The sequence below is a fragment of the Eleutherodactylus coqui genome, chromosome 3 (assembly GCF_035609145.1).
Source record: "Eleutherodactylus coqui strain aEleCoq1 chromosome 3, aEleCoq1.hap1, whole genome shotgun sequence".
Classification (NCBI taxonomy): Eukaryota; Metazoa; Chordata; class Amphibia; order Anura; family Eleutherodactylidae; genus Eleutherodactylus; species Eleutherodactylus coqui.
Genome location: NC_089839.1, coordinates 29,553,694 through 29,575,335, shown reverse-complemented (window position 1 = coordinate 29,575,335; position 21,642 = coordinate 29,553,694). Strand labels below are relative to the sequence as shown.

Below are 21,642 nucleotides of genomic sequence, written 5' to 3'. Positions count from 1 at the left end.
TATACTCACCTTGTCCCTGCAGCCGGAGTTCAGCCGCGGCCAGCCGGCAGTTCTCCTGAACTGTTCTGAGTAGTATTCAGCAGGCGGGGATTTAAAATCCCCGCCTGCTGAATGGGCTGCCTCTGATTGGTCACAGCCCTCACCAATCAGAGGCAGCTCTCACTCACCCATTCATGAATTCATGAATGGGTGAGCGAGTGCTGCCTCTGATTGGCTCAGTGTAGAGACCAATCAGAGGCAGCTCTCAGCTGTCATTCAATAGCTGAGAGCTGCCCCTGATTGGTCCCTGCGCTGAGCCAATCAGAGGCAGCACTCACTCACCCATTCATGAATTCATGAATGGGTGAGTGAGAGCTGCCTCTGATTGGTGAGGGCTGTGACCAATCAGTGGCAGCCCATTCAGCAGGCGAGGATAGTACTGCTGAATACTACTCAGAGCAGTTCAGGAGAACTGCCGGCCGGCCGCGGCTGAACTCCGGCTGCAGGGACAAGGTGAGTATATATATTTTTTTTATTTTTACACATTTTTGGATGATTTTCAGGGAAGGCCTTATATTTTTAAGCCCTTCCTGAAAATTCATCCTGCGCTCGCCGGCAGCCCATTGCTTTCAATGGAGCCGGCTGTATTGCCGGCTCCATTGAATTCAATAGGCAAACATCATTCTTCTCTGCCACAGCTGTTACAGCTGTGGCAGAGGAGAATGATTTGTGTAGTATATGTTCTTAATGGGGTCGGCGCTGCTGCCGCCGGCCCCATTGAGCGCATATGGAAAACACAAGGAAACGCAGATAGGCGCAATCTGCGATTTCTTGTGTCCTATAATTTATCAGACAACCGCATAAAAAAGCGACCATGTGTCCGATACCATTGCTTTGCAAAGCAATGGTTCTAAAAATGCGCAGATCGCATGCGCAAATCACGGGAAAAACCGCCCGTGTGACCGAGGCCTTAAACAGCACTGCTTGCGCTCTCTTAAATATGTCACTGCCAATAAATCAGTTGTCCTAAATAGTTTGTCAGAAGATACAAAACTGAGCTCTAATTTACCACAAAAAGACTCTGGAGCTCCAACAGACAAAAACTGATCCAGTTGGTGATTGTAGCTCCTCACATACTAATCGCCATGGTTTGTCTGACAGAGCGGCCCGTGAAGCCGCTTACATTTTTCTGTCACCCCCATGGTGTTGTCGGTAAAAGTAATTATCCTGGGGGCGTGGCTAAGCGGCCATGAAGAACAGTCGCACCTAAAGGCAGCTCCGTGGAGACCCCATTAATCCTGTCACATCCTTCCTTCCCTGAGGCACTAAACTTAAGTACTGGCGCCCGGAGACTGCACTGGTGCCGGTGGTCGTGCTGGCGGGGTCCCTGGTGCAACTTCTGGGCTGTTTTGAGTGAGAGGCGGGAGGTCCGGACCTGGGCCTGCATGCTACACGTGCCGCGCGCTGGGAGACCGGCACACGTGGAACACGGCGGCAGGAGAGATAACGCTGCGGCTCCCTCCCTGCTGAGCATCCCTGAAGCAACTGGTGGGTGAGATCCACGATACGGACAAGGAGCTGAGCGTCGGGTGCAGTGCGGCACGTCCCCCACCTTTGCCTGGGAGGCTGCGGGGGAGCGCGGGGACGCTGACGGGCACTCACCAGTCCTGCAGGCAGAACACTGACGTGGAGGCTGTGAGGTGAACGGTGACGGGGCTGGGATTCTCCTCGGGAGTCCCTTACTGCTGCGGAGGCTGAGAGTGGGTGCCGAGGCTGAGGAGACGGCCCCTCCTCCATCCTGACAGGCGGCTGCTGCTTAGCTGAAGCGTGGGGGAAGAAAACTGCTACAGCACACAGCGGGAGACTGAGAATCCAGGGCCGGCTCTCTCCAGCTTCAAACAGACCAGCTCTGTGGGGGGCTTTACAGGATCCTGAGGTCACAGCACGGCTGGCAATCAAGTTACTGCACTACTACTCCCAGTGGACAGACATCAGCTGGAGGTAGGCACTGTATTGCTACTACTCCCAGTGGACACTTGTAGCTAGAGAGTCATTTTGCCACTACTGCTACTCCCAGCGGACACGTCACTGCTGGAGATAGAGCCACTCTGCCACCACTACTACTGCTCCTAGCGGACATGTCACTGCTGCAGATAGAGCCACTCTGCCACCACTACTACTGCTCCTAGCGGACACGTCACTGCTGCAGATAGAGCCACTCTGCCACCACTACTACTGCTCCTAGCGGACATGTCACTGCTGCAGATAGAGCCACTCTGCCACCACTACTACTGCTCCTAGCGGACACGTCACTGCTGCAGATAGAGCCACTCTGCCACCACTACTACTGCTCCTAGCGGACATGTCACTGCTGCAGATAGAGCCACTCTGCCACCACTACTACTGCTCCTAGCGGACACGTCACTGCTGCAGATAGAGCCACTCTGCCACCACTACTACTGCTCCTAGCGGACATGTCACTGCTGCAGATAGAGCCACTCTGCCACCACTACTACTGCTCCTAGCGGACACGTCACTGCTGCAGATAGAGCCACTCTGCCACCACTACTACTGCTCCTAGCGGACACGTCACTGCTGCAGATAGAGCCACTTTGCCACCACTACTACTGCTCCTAGCGGACACGTCACTGCTGCAGATAGAGGCACTCTGCCACCACTACTACTGCTCCTAGCGGACACGTCACTGCTGGAGATAGAGCCACTCTGCCACCACTACTACTGCTCCTAGGGGACACGTCACTGCTGCAGATAGAGCCACTCTGCCACCACTACTACTGCTCCTAGCGGACACGTCACTGCTGCAGATAGAGCCACTCTGCCACCACTACTACTGCTCCTAGCGGACACGTCACTGCTGCAGATAGAGGCACTCTGCCACCACTACTACTGCTCCTAGCGGACACGTCACTGCTGGAGATAGAGCCACTCTGCCACCACTACTACTGCTCCTAGGGGACACGTCACTGCTGCAGATAGAGCCACTCTGCCACCACTACTACTGCTCGTAGCGGACACGTCACTGCTGCAGATAGAGCCACTCTGCCACCACTACTACTGCTCCTAGCGGACACGTCACTGCTGCAGATAGAGCCACTCTGCCACCACTACTACTGCTCCTAGCGGACACGTCACTGCTGGAGATAGAGCCACTCTGCCACCACTACTACTGCTCCTAGCGGACACGTCACTGCTGCAGATAGAGCCACTCTGCCACCACTACTACTGCTCCTAGCGGACACGTCACTGCTGCAGATAGAGCCACTCTGCCACCACTACTACTGCTCCTAGCGGACACGTCACTGCTGGAGATAGAGCCACTCTGCCACCACTACTACTGCTCCTAGCGGACACGTCACTGCTGGGGACAGATATTCTGCTACTACTACTCCTAGTGGACGCATTACAGCTACAGATAGAGTGACGCTGCTGCTACTACTACTCCTAGCGGACACATTACAACTAGAAACAGGGCCATTCTACTACTAATCCTAGCGGACGCACACAGTGGAAGAGAGAGCTGTTCTGCTACTACTACTCCCCCCAACAGACACATCACGGCTGGGGAGAGGGGAGACTTCACCACTCCTAGAGGACACAACCCAGCTGGAAATAGTCACTCTACTACTCCTCCTAGCGGACGCATCGCAGCTGGAAATAGTGTCACTTCACCACTACTACCACTCCAAACGGTCATACCACAGCTGGAGATAGTGTTTCTAGTACTACCACTCCTAGTGATCACAACCCAGCTGGAGCCAGTGACACTTTCTACCTAAAAAGACCTGTGTATGCCTTTAGTGTACCCCAGTAGAGTGGGTGACATCAGACTTAGTGGTGGGTCCTGCTGACCGCAATCATATCGACACCGGTGTCCTGCCGGCGAGGGAGCCGTAGAACCTCAAAAATGAGCCGCAAATCTAATATACCAATAGCAGAGCGGCTACGTGAATTTGCTCACGAACAACCTGATGATGCTAGCCACGCACCCTCTGATCCACTGAAACGGCCACCCCCCTCGCCAGGCTCTAGCACGCTTCTACCCTCTGACTCGGAACCTACACTACGGCAAGTTACGGCCCAACTGCTAGATGCCATTAAAGGTTCTACTACCTCATTAACGAGCAAAATTGAGGAAGTTAAAATTGACGTGGGCCTCCTACGACAGGATATGCAGAATCTTAGGGAGCGAGTCGGAGAGACTGAGGCCCGCATCTCACAGGTGGAAGATACTCTAACTCCAATACCAGCTAAATTGACCGAAGTGGAGAAGATGGCCGGTCTATGGTCTCAACGAGCTGATGACCTCGAAAACAGACTAAGAAGAAACAATCTTCGAATCTTAGGCCTGCCGGAGCGTGTTGAGGGACAAAACCCGTGTGCGTTTATGGAGGGGTGGCTGAAAGACCTTCTTCCAGAGGCGGCCTTTTCTTCGGCCTTCGCCATTGAACGGGCACATAGAGTTCCATCTCGACCCCCACCTCCGGGTGCCCCACCGCGACCGATGCTGGCACGATTACTCAGTAGCAGGGACAGAGACGCCGCCCTACAAGCTGCTAGACGTAAAGGGGCACTTAAATTCAACAACACCACCGTCTCCATTTTTCCCGACTTCTCGGCCACTCTTCAAAAAACGAGGGCATCCTTTGTCAACGTCAAGCGTCGGCTGAGAGAAGCTGCTATCCAGTATTCCATGATGTATCCTGCCCGTCTGCGAGTCATTCATGGCGACCGCACTATCTTCTTCTCTACACCTGCGGAGGCTGAGACCTGGTTGGAGCGACTCCCGGGATCGCCCAGACGTTGACCTGGAGCTCCAGGAGTTCAAGAACTGGTAACCTAAGTGTTGTGACCCTGTCGGAAGTCTGCCTTCTCTACCTCGTATTTAACACCTTCAACTCCCTTTTGTTCCCCTACCCTGTGTGGACTGGGCAGTACTACGTGACAGAAACCTTTTGGGACTTCTTCTCCCACGCCTCAGGGAATTATCATTATAACGGTTATATATGTTTTTCCGGGATCCACGGACTTTATGCTTGGTGCGAAATGTGAGATTCTGCCCTATATATTGCCATCTGAAAGGTGCACTCTCTCCCCCTATATTTACTATGTTGCATGAACTAAATACCAATGTTCTCCTCATTCTAAGTAATCGGGCACACATGCAACTTCAAGTTTGGTTTATAACGTTTAGTTATGTTTTTTTTCAAGTTTTGCAAGGATTGGTGCAGCACAATGTATGGATATGTGATTGGAGGGGATTTGTAGAGCTTGGGATGCTCCTGGGCCACTACTGGGGGTCCACCTCCTTTAACTTAGGGATTATCCTACTACTACATGTAAAGTATAATATTAATGTCTAATTTCACTATGCTGTCCTGGAATGTCCGGGGGCTGGGCTCTCCCAGAAAACGCTCTATGGTTTTCTCACAGGTGAGGCGCTGTAACCCGCATATTACATGTCTCCAGGAGACCCATCTGACTCCAGAGTCTATATCATGGTTGCGTAAGCCCTGGGTCCAGTGGTCCATCCACGCTACCCACACTTCATACTCCAGGGGAGTATCCATCCTGATACACAAGCGACTTAGATGGGAGCCTGGTCGGACCCTGAGAGACCCTGAGGGGAGATATGTCTTTATACAGGCCTGGGTTCAGTCAAATCCATATGTTATCCTTGGGGTCTACCTGCCGCCACCGGCAAACCTGACTGTCCTTCATCAGGCAGCCCAGTTTGCGGCTCAGTTCCCAAACGCTGCTGTTGTCTGTATGGGTGATTTTAACATGTTGCTTGACACAACATTAGATAAATTTAGCACTACTCTGTCAATTTCTATTAACCCACACCCTACAACACTAACTACATTTTCTCAGGAGGTAGGCTGGCAGGAGGTTTGGAGAGCTAAACATCTAGCGGATCGGGAGTTCTCGTGCCACTCAGCTGGCAGCAACTTTCTGTCACGCATTGATTACATTTTCGGTAACGCCCGTGCTTGTTCAACAGTAGCGAAAGTACAATACCTTCCTAGGGGTGTGTCGGACCATTCTCCCCTTTGGGCTGAATTTGCTATAGCAAATAGTAAGACTAATAGACATGGTTGGAGAATACATCCCTTCTGGCTAAGTCTATTTGACCCACACGATCGTATTCCCGACCAGCTTGCCACCTTTCTTGAAATAAATAGCCCTGATACTGACCCGGCACTACTCTGGGAGACTCTTAAGGCCTTTCTCAGAGGCTGCCTTCGCTCCTCTATATCATTTATTAAACGCAATACTTCCCGATGTGAACAGGAGATGGCATCCGAATATTCCAAATTGGAAGCGACTTATGTCGCAGACCCCTCAGATGACAATAGAACAAGGTGGTTGAGTCAGGGAAGACAAGATCTCATATATCTGCAGGAGAAGGCCCGTAGGTCTACTTTCTTTGCTAAGCAAAAATATTATGAACAAGGTAATCAATCCAGCAGCTTGCTGGCTCTGTTAGTCCATCAGAATTCAGCGTCTCCCTCTATACTACGTATCAAATCTGATTCCGGAGAAGTCCTTATTGACGGGGATCAGATTGGGATGCGATTTCAACAGTTCTACACTGAGTTGTACAACACCAAATTCCAGCATTCTCAGGACACCCTGAACAATTTCCTAAATAAGCCTACATTCCCGACACTCACACAGGACCAACAAGCATTTATGGATGCACCCTTTACCCTGACTGAATTAACGGAAGCGCTTTCGGGAATGTTCAACGGTAGATCGCAAGGCCCTGATGGCATTCCAATTGAGGTATATGCCAAATACCAAGACATATTGCTCCCTACATTACTTGCAACATACAATGCGGCCTATGAGAACGGAGATCTCCCTCCATCCTTCTACGAAGCAACAATAGTATTAATTCTAAAACCGGATAAAGATCCCCTAGACTGTGGTTCCTACAGGCCAATTTCCCTACTTAATACTGATTACAAACTCCTAACTAAAATGCTGGCTAATCGTCTCAATACCATAATACTGGATTTAATCCACCCGGATCAAACTGGATTTATGCCCGGAAAATCCACTAGAGAGAATCTGAGGAGGGCCCAAGTGGTGACGCAGATAGGGGCGGCCAGAGAAGAGGATTGGGCCTTGGCCTCCTTAGATGCAGCAAAGGCATTCGATTCCATTGAATGGCCCTTTCTCTTCCAAGTTTTACGGAGATTTGGTTTCGGCGAGACTTTTATACGCTGGATCACTCTTCTGTATAAATCCCCCCTAGCAGCTATTTCCATTAATAGATCCTGTTCTCCCTACTTCCAACTACATAGAGGAACTAGGCAGGGGTGTCCCCTCTCCCCCATACTATTTGCCCTGGCCATTGAGCCGTTGGCAATGATTCTACGAGAAACCCAGTTATACAGGGGTGTCACAGTGGGGGATAGGGAAGATCGAGTGGCTTTATATGCCGATGATCTCTTGCTTTTCTTGGCGGACCCTGAGGCAACCCTCCCCCACGTGATAAATCTTATTAATACTTTTGGTGAATTCTCGGGCCTTCAAATCAACTGGACTAAATCAGCCCTGATGCCTGTTTCTCGTGAGAGTCGTCTGGGCAATATTGACTCACTTTGCGGCCTCCGGATCTCAAACCAGTTTAAATACTTGGGGTTACAGATAACCAATGATGTGGGAAAGTCTCTAGAGCTAAATGTATACCCCCTCATAGATTTATTCAGGTCTAAGTTTAAAATATGGGGCTCCCTACCGCTCTCGGTAGCGGGGCGAATCAATCTTATCAAACTAATAGTATTACCAAAATGCTTATACATAATGCAGCATGCGTCACTGCATATCCCGTCCCGCTTCTTTAAATCCATGCAGTCCCTGATGTCTTCCTTTATTTGGGGAAATTCCCGCCCCAAACTACGAATCTCTACGCTTCAGAGGCCGAAGCAAGACGCGGGCGCTGCCCTGCCAGATTTGTTCATTTACTATGTGGCAGGCCAGCTAATTCACTTGAGAAGCTGGCTGAGTGATGACCCTCTCCCCAACTCTGAGGCGCATCTGGCACATTATCTTAAAATCCCTAGATTGTGGCCCCTGTTGGAATCTCCTTTTACCCTAACAGGCAAAATGCTACCAATTCATAGGTTAGCCTCTCAGGTCTGGCGGCAGGCCAAGTCAATTGGCAATTTTATGGACATAATAGCTGACACTCCCCTTTGGCGTAATCATGGGCTCCCAGAATTACTCCGACTGGAGGACGCCCACATTTGGGAACAATATGGCATCCGGACCCTGGCAGACCTCTATCCACAGAACACCCTGTCCTCATTTGAGCAGCTACAAAATAAATATGATCTGCCCCGTTCCCATTTTTATAGATTTCTCCAGGTCAGACACGCTTTAGATGCGCAGTTCCCGCCACCCAGACCTGCTATTTCTCATTACCCCTTAATAGGCATCCTTCGCTCCCAAGGCCCCCAGGGCCTCATATCGGCACTATACTCCCACCTCATCTCAATACGAGCCTCTCAGGATATACCCTCTGCCCTAACAAAATGGAGGACACTGATACCGACACTAACAGACGATACGTTCCAAGAGCTCCTGGAATCTCCTCTATATGTATCCCCAGCAGCCAATAATAAAATGATCCAGCTGTATATAGTGTACCAGTGTTATCTCACTCCAGCGAGATTGTACAAAATGGGCAGAATACAGTCTACAAACTGCATTAGGTGTTCCTGCGAATATTCCGATTTTTGGCACATGATGTGGGAGTGTCCTGTTATTGAAAGTTTCTGGGGGGAGGTCACAGGTTTCCTCTCTGAACTTGTGGAAGTCCCTGTTCCACCGAGCCCAGAGATCTGCTTATTTGGAATACTAGATGAAGAAAGCTGGCAACACCATAAAAAGATTTTTCTGAGGGAATCTTTGTTCCTTGCTAGAAAAACGATTGCATTGCGGTGGATGGATCGTAAGAACCCCTCACTCTCAATGTGGAGGAAGCTGGTCAATTCGGTGGTGCCATATAATTATATAGTCTACAAGGGACGCAAGTGTCCTGAGAAATTTGATAAAGTGTGGGGTCTGTGGTGCGATTCCCCCCTCACGTTATATTTACCACAATTAATGGCTTCATCCATTCTGGAGCTCAGACGTGCCCCATAGTGGATACATGTTCTGGAGCGGGACCTGTGGCCTCGGAGATTTGGCTTCTGTGTACCTGATCAGGTTTTACAGAATTAATGTGTTATTTATGTTGTACTGCATTGACTGAACTTTTATACCAACCTAATTATACAGTGATGTGTATTATCTACGTGCTGCACCTTCCTGCGATTGTAAGTTTCTCTATGCTATTTAATTTTCAATAAAATGAGTTTAAAAAAAAAAGTAATTATCCTAGTGCGCCCCCTGTAGTCTGTGACATCCCAACTACCTGTAGAACCCTTTTCTTTTTCAATGGCAGAGGAGCTGATGGCCGGTGCTGAACCTCTCTATAGAGAAGGTTATCTCTGGACGAAGTATCAGGACTGTTACTGACAACACTATGGAAGCGGAATACAATGTAAGCTGTTGAGCCGTCGAACAAACAAAGGCAGCAAATAGGTGGGGAATTGCAATCACCAACATGATTATCAGCTTGAGGCTGTATTTATAACGGTGAGTGAGATATCAGTCCGAAAAGCTCCAACCGACATCACACTTGTAAACCTGCAATTTTTCTGTGCTTTCAATGTGTTTCGGGGAAAAAAACACATCGCTGCAAATGCTATTTTCACGCACGTGATTACTGAATATTGTTTCAAAAGGTAAACATGAAAATAAAAACATTGCACTTGGGTAGTAGAAATCTTCATTCATCTGTCTGTAGACGATGTAGAGAAATCTCAGCTTCATCTACCTGATGATCCAGTGGGACATGTTCCTTTTCCTCTGGACAATCCTGGGAATATAGAGGACTGGGACATCTCTCTGGGGGATTTCTTTGACTGGATCCATCTATAGGAAATAACCAGAGACTGAATACATTGTATATCTGATGATCAGATGATGGCGAGACTAGCCGACCCTCAAAACTGTTCCCTACAATCAATGAAGGTCTCCTCTTACCGGGTGATGTGAGGGGCTGCTGATCCTCCATCATGATGTCCTTGTACAGATCCTTGTATCCTTCTAAATACTCCCACTCCTCCATGGAGAAATAGACAGTGACGTCCTGACACCTTATAGGAACCTGACACACACAATATACAGTTATCCTCCAGACTTCTCCCTTGGTGTTATTATATAATGTCCCCCATTCCCAGCAGTGCTCACCTCTCCGGTCAGCAGCTCAGTGATCCTGTGGGTAAGTTCTAGGATCTTCTGCTCATGTATCAGTGAATGAGGTGAAGGCTCAGTGATGGGGCTCTGGGTCCGGTTCCGTCCTCCTGACACACGAGGGGTCACACACTCACCAGACCACTTCTTCACTACTGTGTAATCCTGTGGATGGTAAGACACTGATCACTACATGGAGGCTAAGAATCCTTCACCTTTCCCGTCATTCCTGTTTATTACTAGAGATAAGAGTGACATCATGTGAAGCTCTCACCTTCCCAGTTATCCAGTAGATGATCTCCAGGGTGAGGTCTAATATCCGGGCAGCCATGTGGTCTCTGTCCTTCTCCATCCTTGGTGAGTCATTGATGGAAAGGACCATCGTCTTTATCTGTAAGAGTCCTGTACCTAAGGAACCTGAGGGAGACAAGAACATCTTCCATGAAGTGTCTCACTACTAGGGGATTATAGAGGATTAGTGACAGCATATAATGGAGGTGACTTATTTACAGATTATTGACCATAATATCACATATTATCCCATTGTCCCCCTGTTATATAGTGAGTACAGGGTCACACAGGATACACTGCAGGGCACCACATACAGCAGCCAGTTCTCATCTTCCAGGACACTATAACTCTCCCCCTCACCATGAAGTAATGGCCTGATCCCTTTCCACTGTCTAACATTTACATCGGTCTATATTAGAAGATGGTGCACCGGGTTGTTCCTGCCCTTAAAGGGGTTTTCCCTCAAAATAGCATCCAAAAGAATAAGGGTAAAAAGGACAAGTCCTCATAACTCTGGGAAGAAGACATGGGCAACTTACTTTAAATATGCTAACAAATCCGATCGTCTGCTAGCAGCCAACATCCGAAACAGGGCAAAAATCTATAAAATCTTCAAAATAAATACTCCTCAGGGAAAAATCGACATCTAACCTGGACCTCAATTGCAACACCTTCCATGAATATTACAACACATTATACATAGGCCAAGATGATAACACACCTTTCGCATTCCTTGGGGTACGGAAACTTCCCACCCTATTAAATACCCACAGAGACTCAACGAATGCCAAGGTTTCTGAATAAGAAATCATAGACACCATTAAAAACCTTAAGCGAAGTAGGGCCCTGGACGAGACTTCACCGCCCTTTACTGCACAAATCTAAAGATATGCTAGTCTATCCAATCAAAAATTTAGTCTAGGACCTCATGAAAGGGGAGGCTGCACCGAATGAGTTCCTGGATTCCCAACTCACACTGATCCGTAAAGAAAATGTACCCCCCCCCCCCACACACAAAATTATATACCCATTTCACTGCTTAATCTGGACTACAAGATCTTTATGGCCATTTTGGCTGCAAGACTGAACCACCTGCTCCCAGCCTTAGTCCATAAAGATCAGGTGGGGGTTATACCGGCAAGACAAGCCCAGACAACATCCGTAAGGTGTTAAACATTATAGATCACGTCTCCAGGGTAAATGCCCAGATGACCCTCTTAAAGTCAGATTTAGAAAAGGCCTTTAATACATTGTCCTAGAGCTATCTATATTGGGTCCTACAATGCATCCGAATCCAGGGGCCTTTCCTCTCTGCACTCTCGGCTATTTACTCCATGCTTCTTAAACTGCCCACAACAAAGGCAACTCCTTTTCGAATTGATAGAAGGACTAGACAGGGATGCACCCAGTCCCCGGCCCTATTAGCCTTGGCGATGGAGCCGCTGGCAGTGGCCATTCTGAATAACCTGAACGCAAGGAAGGAGAAGTTGGGGGATGATGAATATAAAGTAAGCCTATTCGCAGATGACCTTCTACTGACCATATCCCAACCGTTAATGACCTTAACGAACCTACTGTCTATATTAGACACTTGGGCAGCTCTTGCAGGCCTTTGAGAGAAAATACATAAATAAGAAATATCTTCCATCCATACCCCTGAACATGTTAAAAAAATTGATTGATCTTAATTTCCAATTCCAACACAAACAACATTTTATTACATAGCTAGAGGTCAACATGACTACTGCAATACATTCCCTATATAAGTGGGACTATCCCCCACAAAAGACCTTTTAAAATGGAATAGGTCATAACTGTCATGTGTGCGTAGGATTAATGCAATTTGTTAGTGCAAACCAATATTTGCTACACGATATGCTATTGGGGTCCAAATTCTTGCTTAGAGGTAAACTGAGCTCAGGAGATTAGCTGTCACCACAACAAAACTTTGTGTGATCAAAGTAATCTGTTTCCTGATTGACAGTCTGCAGCTTTTATAGAGGCTCATGATCTAATTACAATAATTCAAATCTATTATTATTCATTTATTACCATTGGTCAAAGAAACAAACATGCAAGATAAGGAATTTAACATCTAAAAATCTGAAGGAAAAGCAGCGGAAATGTAGCAGAATCCTACATGATTAACTTCTCAGAGTACAAAGGTACTTTGATTATAAACAATAATTGTTGAAAGAAAGACAGGAGAACGGGGCGGAATGACCTGAGACATGACCTGAGGGCCATTGAATATTCTAATCATCGAGGTCCTTTCTTATTCTTTGATACATTTTAGCAAATCTTGTTAAAGGAAAAGTACAAAATAATTTACACAGAAGATGGCTACTTTCTCACAACATGGCTACACATAGGATAGAACATGGAGTCATATTCATTGAAGGTCAGCTTGCCAAGGATATTATATCTTTTTAGATGTTTACCACTATTAGTCTATCTGCCCACTCGCCGCTATTTCCAACTTACCCTCTTCAAGTTTATCTGGGCCAGCAAACTAGGGGAAGCGGGGGGGCACTGTTGCTGCTGGGGATGGTATCAGGGGGGCAATGTTGCTACTGGGGATACTATGGGGGGGGAACTGTTGCTGCTGGCGATGCTATTGGGGGGGGGACTGTTGCTGCTGGGGATGCTATGGGGGGGGGACTGTTGCTGCTGGGGATGCTATGGGGGGGGGACTGTTGCTGCCGGGGATGCTATTGAGGGGGGTGGAGCACTGTTGCTGCCAGCAATGCTATTGGGAGGGGCACTGTTGCTGCAGGGGATGTTATTGGGGGTCTCTTCTTTATTTGTAGTGCATGCGCAGTAGCGCTTGTCGGCTCGTGAACACTCGTCTTATTTATCCAGGCAAGTTTCTTCTTTCATTGTTGCGCATTCGAAGTAGCCCTTGTCGACTTGTGAACAGGCGTCTGATCCACCACACATGCGCAGTAGTATCACTTCCTGGTTTCGGCTTCTACACTCTCCGGCGATGTCGGGAGCACGTACGCTGAGGAGTGAAGAAACCGAAGTGCATCATGGGAACAGGACAGCTCCGCCATCTTTGAAAGATTCAGCCTCACAGAACTAAAAGAAGAAGATAAGTGGGATACAGGTAAGCGGAATACCTTTTTTTTGTTTGTCTTGCTGTATTTCATAATGCGTTTTCTTTACAGGGCATTAGTGAGAAGAAAAAAAAAAATCACTTTTGGAGGCCGGACAACTCCTGTAAGTTGTGAAGTGTCTTTGAGTAGATTGCATACAAGGGGCGTTCATTAAAGATTTCTCCGGACCCACTTCTATTTATCACAGGAGGCTGAACCTGCACATGTGTAATGATAGAAGTTTTTATAGGTTACCTGCCAATTTGCAAATCTGAACTGATAATGTTCTTTTTTTTACTGGTGCTGAAGCGGTGCGAGGCCTGATAATGGACCAGTGGAATACAGAGGAGTCATCAAGTTCCTCCACTAGGAAGGTCGCACAGCAAGGGAGATGGTCGATGAGATAAAAGAGGTTTAAAGGGAGGATTCCCCGTCATATGATCTAGTAAAGAACGAACATCGTCAATTCAAACGTGGTCGGACTTTGGTGGAAACGATTCCAATTCCAGGGCTACCCCTCTCCACTATCAATGAGCACACCATCCAGCAAGTGAAGGCTCCCAGGCTCCCGATTAATGGGGTATAGTATGCTTAACTGCTGTAGAAATTACAGTAGACCATCAAACCCAAGAGAGGTGGCATGCTCACCAAAGGTGTCCGCCTTCTGCAAGACAATGCCTAGTTCACAACTCACATGTTGCCCGGATGGAAATTCTACTGCATCCCCCTTATTCACCCAACCTCGCACCATTGGACTTTCACCTCTTTCCAACAATTAAAGGGGTTGTCCCGCGGCGAAATCCAAATTTTTTTTTTCTACTTACCCCCGCATTCTGCCCTGTTAAAATCACTTACCTGCATCCCCGTTCGCGCAGCATCTTCTTTTCTTCTTTTAAAGATGGCCGCCGGTCCTTTCCCAAAGGTACACCGCGGTTTTCTCCCATGGTGCACTGCGGGTCTTCTCCCATGGTGCACCATGGATTGTCTTCTCCTTCCTTGCGTTCCACTGCTGATACAGCCACCTCATTGGCTGATCGGCACCACGTGACGGAGGCGGAGCTACGATGACGACGCGCAGACCAGCTCTCCGGCGCGAGCGCGACGGAGCGGCCCCATTCACCAGGCAGAAGACCGCACAGCGCAAGCGCGTCTAAAGCAGCCAGAAGACACAGAAATTAGACGGCGCCATGGAGACGGGGACGCCAGCAACGGAGTGGGTAAGTGAATAACTTCTGTATGGCTCATATTTAATGCACGATGTATATTACAAAGTGCATTAATATGGCCATACAGAAGTGTATAGACCCACTTGCTGCCGCGAGACAACCCCTTTAAGTAATTTTTGAAGGGCAAGCATTTTCCATATGATGAGACTCTGATTTCGGAAGTCGCAACATGGCTTTTCGAGCAACCTGTCAACTCCTTCAAGCGAGCTGCTTAACGTTGCTTAAAGAGATTAAAGAAGTGTGTGTCCCTATGTGGCACCGATGTAGAGAAGGGCTACTAACTGCGACAAGTTTTGTTGCTCTCAGTCAATGGAAGTGGGTCAGGGGAAATCTTTCATGAATGCCCCTCGTATTAGAAATCCTAATGAATTAACCCATTTTAAAACCTCCAAGACTCAAAGCTTTCAAAATGGCATTTAGAAACACCCATGAAAAGGCACAGAAATGAGAGACTAATTTGTACTTTAAACAATATCAGACAAGATTAGCACAATGTTATCCCTATGGGGCTTGGATTCCACACCTGTTAAAATCCGCATGTCTCTTGTTTGTGTTTTTTATGGTCATTTTTGATTAATTTTATTTGTATTTTTCTTTTCATTTACAGATCTGTCATCAGCAATGAACACTTTCTTTGTATACAATGTTTTTTGTAAAGATTTTGCCAGAATCAGGAAGTCCTTTGTCTTGCTCCGGTCCATGGACAATTTAAACCTTTAGATCATCAAAGTGTCCTTTTCGGAGGTGAAGGTGGGGGCACATATATATTTTAAGAAGCGAGTCATCAGCACATTGCCTTTCTATGTAAGGATGATGAAACTCTCTTACCATTCACTGACACTGATGTGGGATTATCGAGGCCCCTCATCGCTCCACCAGAACTTTCCTGCAAAGTAAAGAGATGACAAAGAAGTAAAAGGCCCCACATTATCTTATATCCAGACAGAGGTGGAAAACCCCTCGATGACAGGAACCAATCTGCCCTAATAGGAGAAGGATCTGCTCAAGTGGTGATCAAACTGGATCAACATTCAACCAAGGATCAAATATTACAAAACATTGGCGGTACTGTCTGGGTGTATCCGATAAAGTGGAGAGCCACAAATGGGCGGTGCCGCCTACCATGGCACCAATATTTTCTATATATTTGTTTGTTAGTCTGTACAACATGTACAAACTCCATGAACGATTCACATAAAATTTTGCACATAGTTTAATCTGGACCCAGAGGAGGTTATAGGCAAAAAAAAAGAAATCAGAAATTTTGTTGTCTTGGCAACCTTGCATTTTTTTGCCTTTGCTTGAATTATAATGCAGCAACCCCCAAATCTGCTTCCACTAATGGATTCTACGGACTCACTTTATTATTTCTGGTTATTTACAACAAGTAATTCCCACTAGAAGAGTCAGACTGAGCGGTGAAAATTTGCATTTCAGGACTGCTATTTAGCCGCAGTCTAACCCTGGTGGAGCCGCCAATCATCGGCCCATTTTGTGCTTCCTAATTCACCCTTGGATGTCCGTGTGGATAATGATCCATCCCCAGACAGGAATACATGGCACAAATTTATGAACACCGGCCCGCATTTATCACAACAGTCTAACAGGAAATCAACAAACAGCAGATAACTGTTTTCGGTGCCCAAAGCAACCAATCACAGAGCAGCTTTCATTTTATCTCAGCACTAAGAGGAGTTGAGCTGTCAGACAAACAGAGGCAGCTAATAGGTGAGGAATTACAATCACCAACATGATTATCAGCTTGAGGCTGTATGTATACGGGTGAGTGAGATATCAGTCTGAAAACCTCCAACTGATATCACACTTGGAAATCTCCAATTTTTTTCTGTGCTTGCAATTTGCTTAACTAAAAAAAATGCATCGCTGCACATGTCATTATCAAGTGCATGAACATTAAATGTTTCAAAGGAAAAAATTAAAAAACACATTGCACTTGGGTAGTAGAAAACTTCATAAATCTGTCTGTAGAAGATTTACAGAATTCTCAGCTTCATCTACCTGATGATCCAGTGGGACATGTTCCTTTTCCTCTAGACAATCCTGGGAATATAGAGGACTGGGACATCTCTCTGGGGGATTTCTCTGGCTGGATCCATCTATAAGAAATAACCAGAGAGACTGAATACATTATATATCTGATGATCAGATGATGGTGAGATTAGCCAACCCTCAAAACTGTCCTCTACAACAGTGTTCCCCAACTCCAGTCCTCAGGGAACGCCAACAGGTCATGTTTTCAGGATTTCCTCAGTGTTGCACAGGTGATGTAATTATGGTCAGTGCCTCAGACATTGCCACGGGTGTTCTCACCATAGGATAGTCTGAAAACATGACCTGTTGGTGGTCCCTGAGGACTGGAGTTGGGGACCCCTGCTCTACAATCAATGAAGATCTGCTCTTACCCGGTGATGTGAGGGGCTGCTGATCCTCCATCATGACGTCCTTGTACAGATCCTTGTGTCCTTCTAAATACTCCCACTCTTCCATGGAGAAATAGACAGTGACGTCCTGACACCTTATAGGAACCTGACACACACAATATACCGTCATCATCCAGACTCCTGCCTTGGCGGTATTATATAATGTCCCCCATTCCCAGCAGCGCTCACCTCTCCGGTCAACAGCTCAGTGATCCTGTGGGTAAGTTCTAGGACCTTCTGCTCATGTGTCAGTGAATGAGGTGAATGCTCAGTGATGGGGCTCTGGGTCCGGCTCCATCCTCCTGACATACGGGAGGTCACACACTCACCAGACCACTTCTTCACTACTGTGTAATCCTGTGGATGGGGAGACACTGATCACTACATGGAGGCTAAGAATCCTTCACCTTTCCCATCATTCCCCTGTTTATTACTAGAGATAAGAGTGACATCATGTGAAGCTCTCACCTCCCCAGTTATCCAGTAGATGATCTCCAGGGTGAGGTCTAATATCCGGGCAGCCATGTGGTCTCTGTCCTTCTCCATCCTTGGTGGGTCATTGATGAAAAGGACCATCGTCTTTATCTGTGAGAGTCCTGTACCTAAGGAACCTGAGGGAGACAAGAACATCTTTCATGAAGTGTCTCACTACTAGGGGATTATAGACGATTAGTGACAGCGTACAATGGAGGTGTCTTATTTACAGATTATTGACCATAATATAAAATGAAAAAAAGGTTTGGTACCGTGTTAGCCAGTAGAGCAATGTGTGATTGTTCTAAGTGAGAGAAACCAAGTAAGCTTGTAGATATGATACCTTTTAATGGCTAACAAAATACCATCCACTAGGTGGTGCTGCATCTCCTTCCATGTGCAGGTTGAAGGAGAGATAAGACACATAAAACTTTTCTAAGTTCAGTGGACTGATTTACAATTTATGTCTCAGCTCTGTTTGTCTGTTGTTTTAAGTTTCGAGTGCAAAACAATCTCAAATCTCTGTGTGAACATTTTTTTAGATCAAGAGGAATGTGTTCCCCCTCCCCTCTGCATCTGTATGTTATAATTATGTGCCATCCATACTAGTTTCATTCATTAGCCTGACGAAGAGGGCGAGATATCCCCGAAAGCTTGCTGTAACATCGTGTATTTTTGTTAGCCATTAAAAGGTATCATATCTACAAGATTACTTGGTTTCTCTCACTGAGAACACTCACACATGACCATAATATGACATATTAGCGCATTGTCCCCCGTTATATAGTGAGTACACGGTCACACAGGATACACTGCAGGGCACCACATACAGCAGCCAGTTCTCATCTTCCAGGATACTATAACTCTCCCCCTTACCCTGAAGTAATGTCCTGATCCTCCAAGACATCAGTAGGAGCTGCAGAACAATACTGATCAGCTATCCCCCCCCCCCTCCACCCCACTCTACACTGCCCACAACATCCCTGCTCCACGCTGCCCACAGCACGCAAGAAGGGACACACCAGGCCAGTGGAGGAGGACAACTGGTGAAAAGCCCTGAGCAAGCTGTCACAGCTCCTGGAGTGGACAAGGAGGCGGGCCGACATCAGCCTGAGGCTTGTACAGGAGAAGCCAGTGGAGAACTCCTGCACGCATCAAGGAGCAGCTAAGCAGTTCAGACGGGGAGAGAGAGAGGATCCATCCTGTCCTTGCTGAAGTGACAGCTACCTGGGTGAGTTACCATAATTAGCCTGGGAGGAAGATCAGTGCAGGGCCTGCTCTCCATATCCTATGCACAGCAAGATCTAGCACATTCAATACACCGCTGCCACCTAGTGGTCAAAGAGAAAACTACGTTCGGTTCAATAGCACATAGTCTAGAGACCAGGGGCGTAACTATTGAGGATGCAGGGGATGCGGTTGCACCTGGGCCCAGGAGCCTTAGGGGGCTCCTAAGGCCTCTCTTCGCCATATAGGGAGCCCAGTACTATGAATAAAGCATTATAGTTGGGGGCCCTGTTACCGATTTTGCATTGGGGCCCGGGAGCTTCAAGTTACACCCCTGCTAGAGACACTACTGCCACCTAGTGGTTGAAGAAAAAACGATGTGCAACTCAATCTCTATATTCAATTGTTGGTGAAGAGAAGATATAATTTTCCTGATAAGTAGCTCCAACACAACGAGTTAAATATTAATCCATATGTTGACTTCTGGTTCCGACGCTGACATGTGAAACTGGATGGAAGTAAGCTTCTGATACCTTGTGGTCACGTGAACAAGACAGAACAGAGACAGCACATATTGCTCTAGTTAGACAGCGGAGGAAGTAGCGAATGGTATGTTACCTCTTGAGGAGTGGACAGAAAGTAACGGGGAAGTTCCAAGCTAGAGCATGTGCTGAATCCCAAAGCGAGATGACATCCAAACCACAAACCCCCAAAACCACCCGGCAGACAAATGAAAGGGAGGACTCCGCAAGCCCAGTACAGCCAGAGATGCAAGAGGAGGCTTCAGAGATGGAGAAGTTAGAAAGTACAGTAAACCAACTATCTGCGGACAAGCATCATCTAGAAAGTCAACTACAAGAAAGTACATAGTGTATGCAGCGCATGAAGGACAAAGTAGAAGATCTAACAAACAGGTCCAGGCACAACAACGTGAGTATAGTGGGCCTACCAGAAACAGTGAAACAAGAAGGGCTGCTGCAAATCTGCGATAAAGAATTGCCAGAGGCGCTAGGTCAAGGCTACTACTACAGATTGGAAAGAGCACACAGGATTGGACCTGAGCAACCAGAACCCAAAAGATCCTCTAGGGGAGAACAACATGCGCAATGCCCACGCCAGGTCATATCGAAGCTCCTTGACTGCAATGACAAAATCTCGCTGCTACAAGCTTTCCGGGCCAGAAACAAGCCTCTTAGATTTAAAAATCAAGAAGTGTTAATATTTGAGTATTTCGTAGCGTAAGTCGCCAAAAAAAAAAGCGTTCAGCACTGTCTGCACAGCCATATACAAAAAGAGGACCAGATTTCAACTCCACTACCCTGCGCAGGTAAAGGCATTCAATGCAGATGGAACCTTTAGGCTGGGTTCCCACAAGATGGAAATCCTGCGGTTTGTCTGCACTGAAAAGCCACAAGATTTCCAAAGGAGAGCCGCAGCTTCAAAACCCATGGCATCTCGCCATGGGTTTTGTAGCGGTTCGGCCGCCGGCATTCCGTTGCGGCTTTCTCTCCCCATAAAGAAAAGAGAGGCCGCAACAAAAAAAAAAATAATTGACATGCTGCAGCTGTCAACTCCTCGGCGCATCGCCGGTTCTGCCTCAGCTTTGCCGCAACGGATTGGCCATCCTGTGTGGATGAGATTTTTGCTAAATCTTGTCCACATGGCCGGCTAATCCCGGGATTAGGAGCAGTGGCCGGATTTGCCTCACAGAATTTCCGTGACAAATCCGTACTGTGTGAACCCAACCTTAAGATATTCAGCACGCTGGAAGCAGCAGAGCTCACCTTAAGAATCTCTTCTCCATAGCACTCACAGAATCATTCCTCTACGAAAGATGGAACAGAAGACCCAACACACCCCTGTCACTTATCGAGCTTCGCAACAGAACTCCCGCCATTATCCTAACACATCAGCATGTGAAAGAGCCATACCCCACAAAAAAGAAAGTCCGAACAGCCTGGAACTAAGTCTCCGATGATGGACAAGGAATCATGAGTATCCCCATACTGGGGTTTAAAAAAGATTCACATGAACATTTACTCTTAGAATCACAAGTGCTACCCCGACACTAAACATTACATCAGGCTCCAACTATAGCGCATTCCAGTTATGTGCAAACATCCAAGTAGACGTGCTTATAAAACCAATATTCACCAACACCTCCACGACTCGGAAGTGGAGACTCAGATCAGAGAAAGGAGGCTGATACCATCATACATACAGGGGGTAGCACACACTTCTGTTGACCAAACCTGACAACATCACAGAAACGATGGTGGGAGAAATCATCTCGAGTTCTGACTAGAGATGAGCGAGTGTACTCGCTAAAGGCAATTGCTCGAGCGAGCATTGCCTTTAGCGAGTACCTGCCCGCTCGAGACAGAAGGTTCGGGTGGCGGCGCGGGGGAGCGGTGAGTAGCGGCAGTCAGCAGGGGGGAGCGGGTGGAGAGAGGGAGAGAGAGGTCTCCCCTCCGTTCCTCCCCGCTCTCCCGCAGCTCCCTGCCCGCCGCCGGCACCTGAACCTTCAGTCTCGAGCGGGCAGGTACTCGCTAAAGGCAATGCTCGCTCGAGCAA

The 21,642-nt window shown here is 47.4% G+C and overlaps 1 protein-coding gene and 1 pseudogene across 1 annotated transcript; both read right to left on the bottom strand.

Annotated features, from left to right (window-relative positions):
- The window catches only part of LOC136620112 (zinc finger protein 850-like), a 182,808-nt pseudogene that overhangs the window by 146,111 nt on the left and 15,055 nt on the right, over positions 1-21,642 (bottom strand).
- Positions 13,313-19,138, bottom strand: LOC136620563 (gastrula zinc finger protein XlCGF66.1-like). Its single transcript, XM_066595408.1, has 7 exons — positions 19,069-19,138; positions 17,836-17,978; positions 17,557-17,724; positions 17,350-17,473; positions 16,946-17,043; positions 15,755-15,812; positions 13,313-13,683 (listed from the first exon to the last, which is right to left on the bottom strand). Exons 1-7 carry the CDS (start codon positions 19,124-19,126, stop codon positions 13,676-13,678), a joined length of 657 nt encoding a protein of 218 aa, XP_066451505.1. The 5' UTR covers positions 19,127-19,138; the 3' UTR covers positions 13,313-13,675.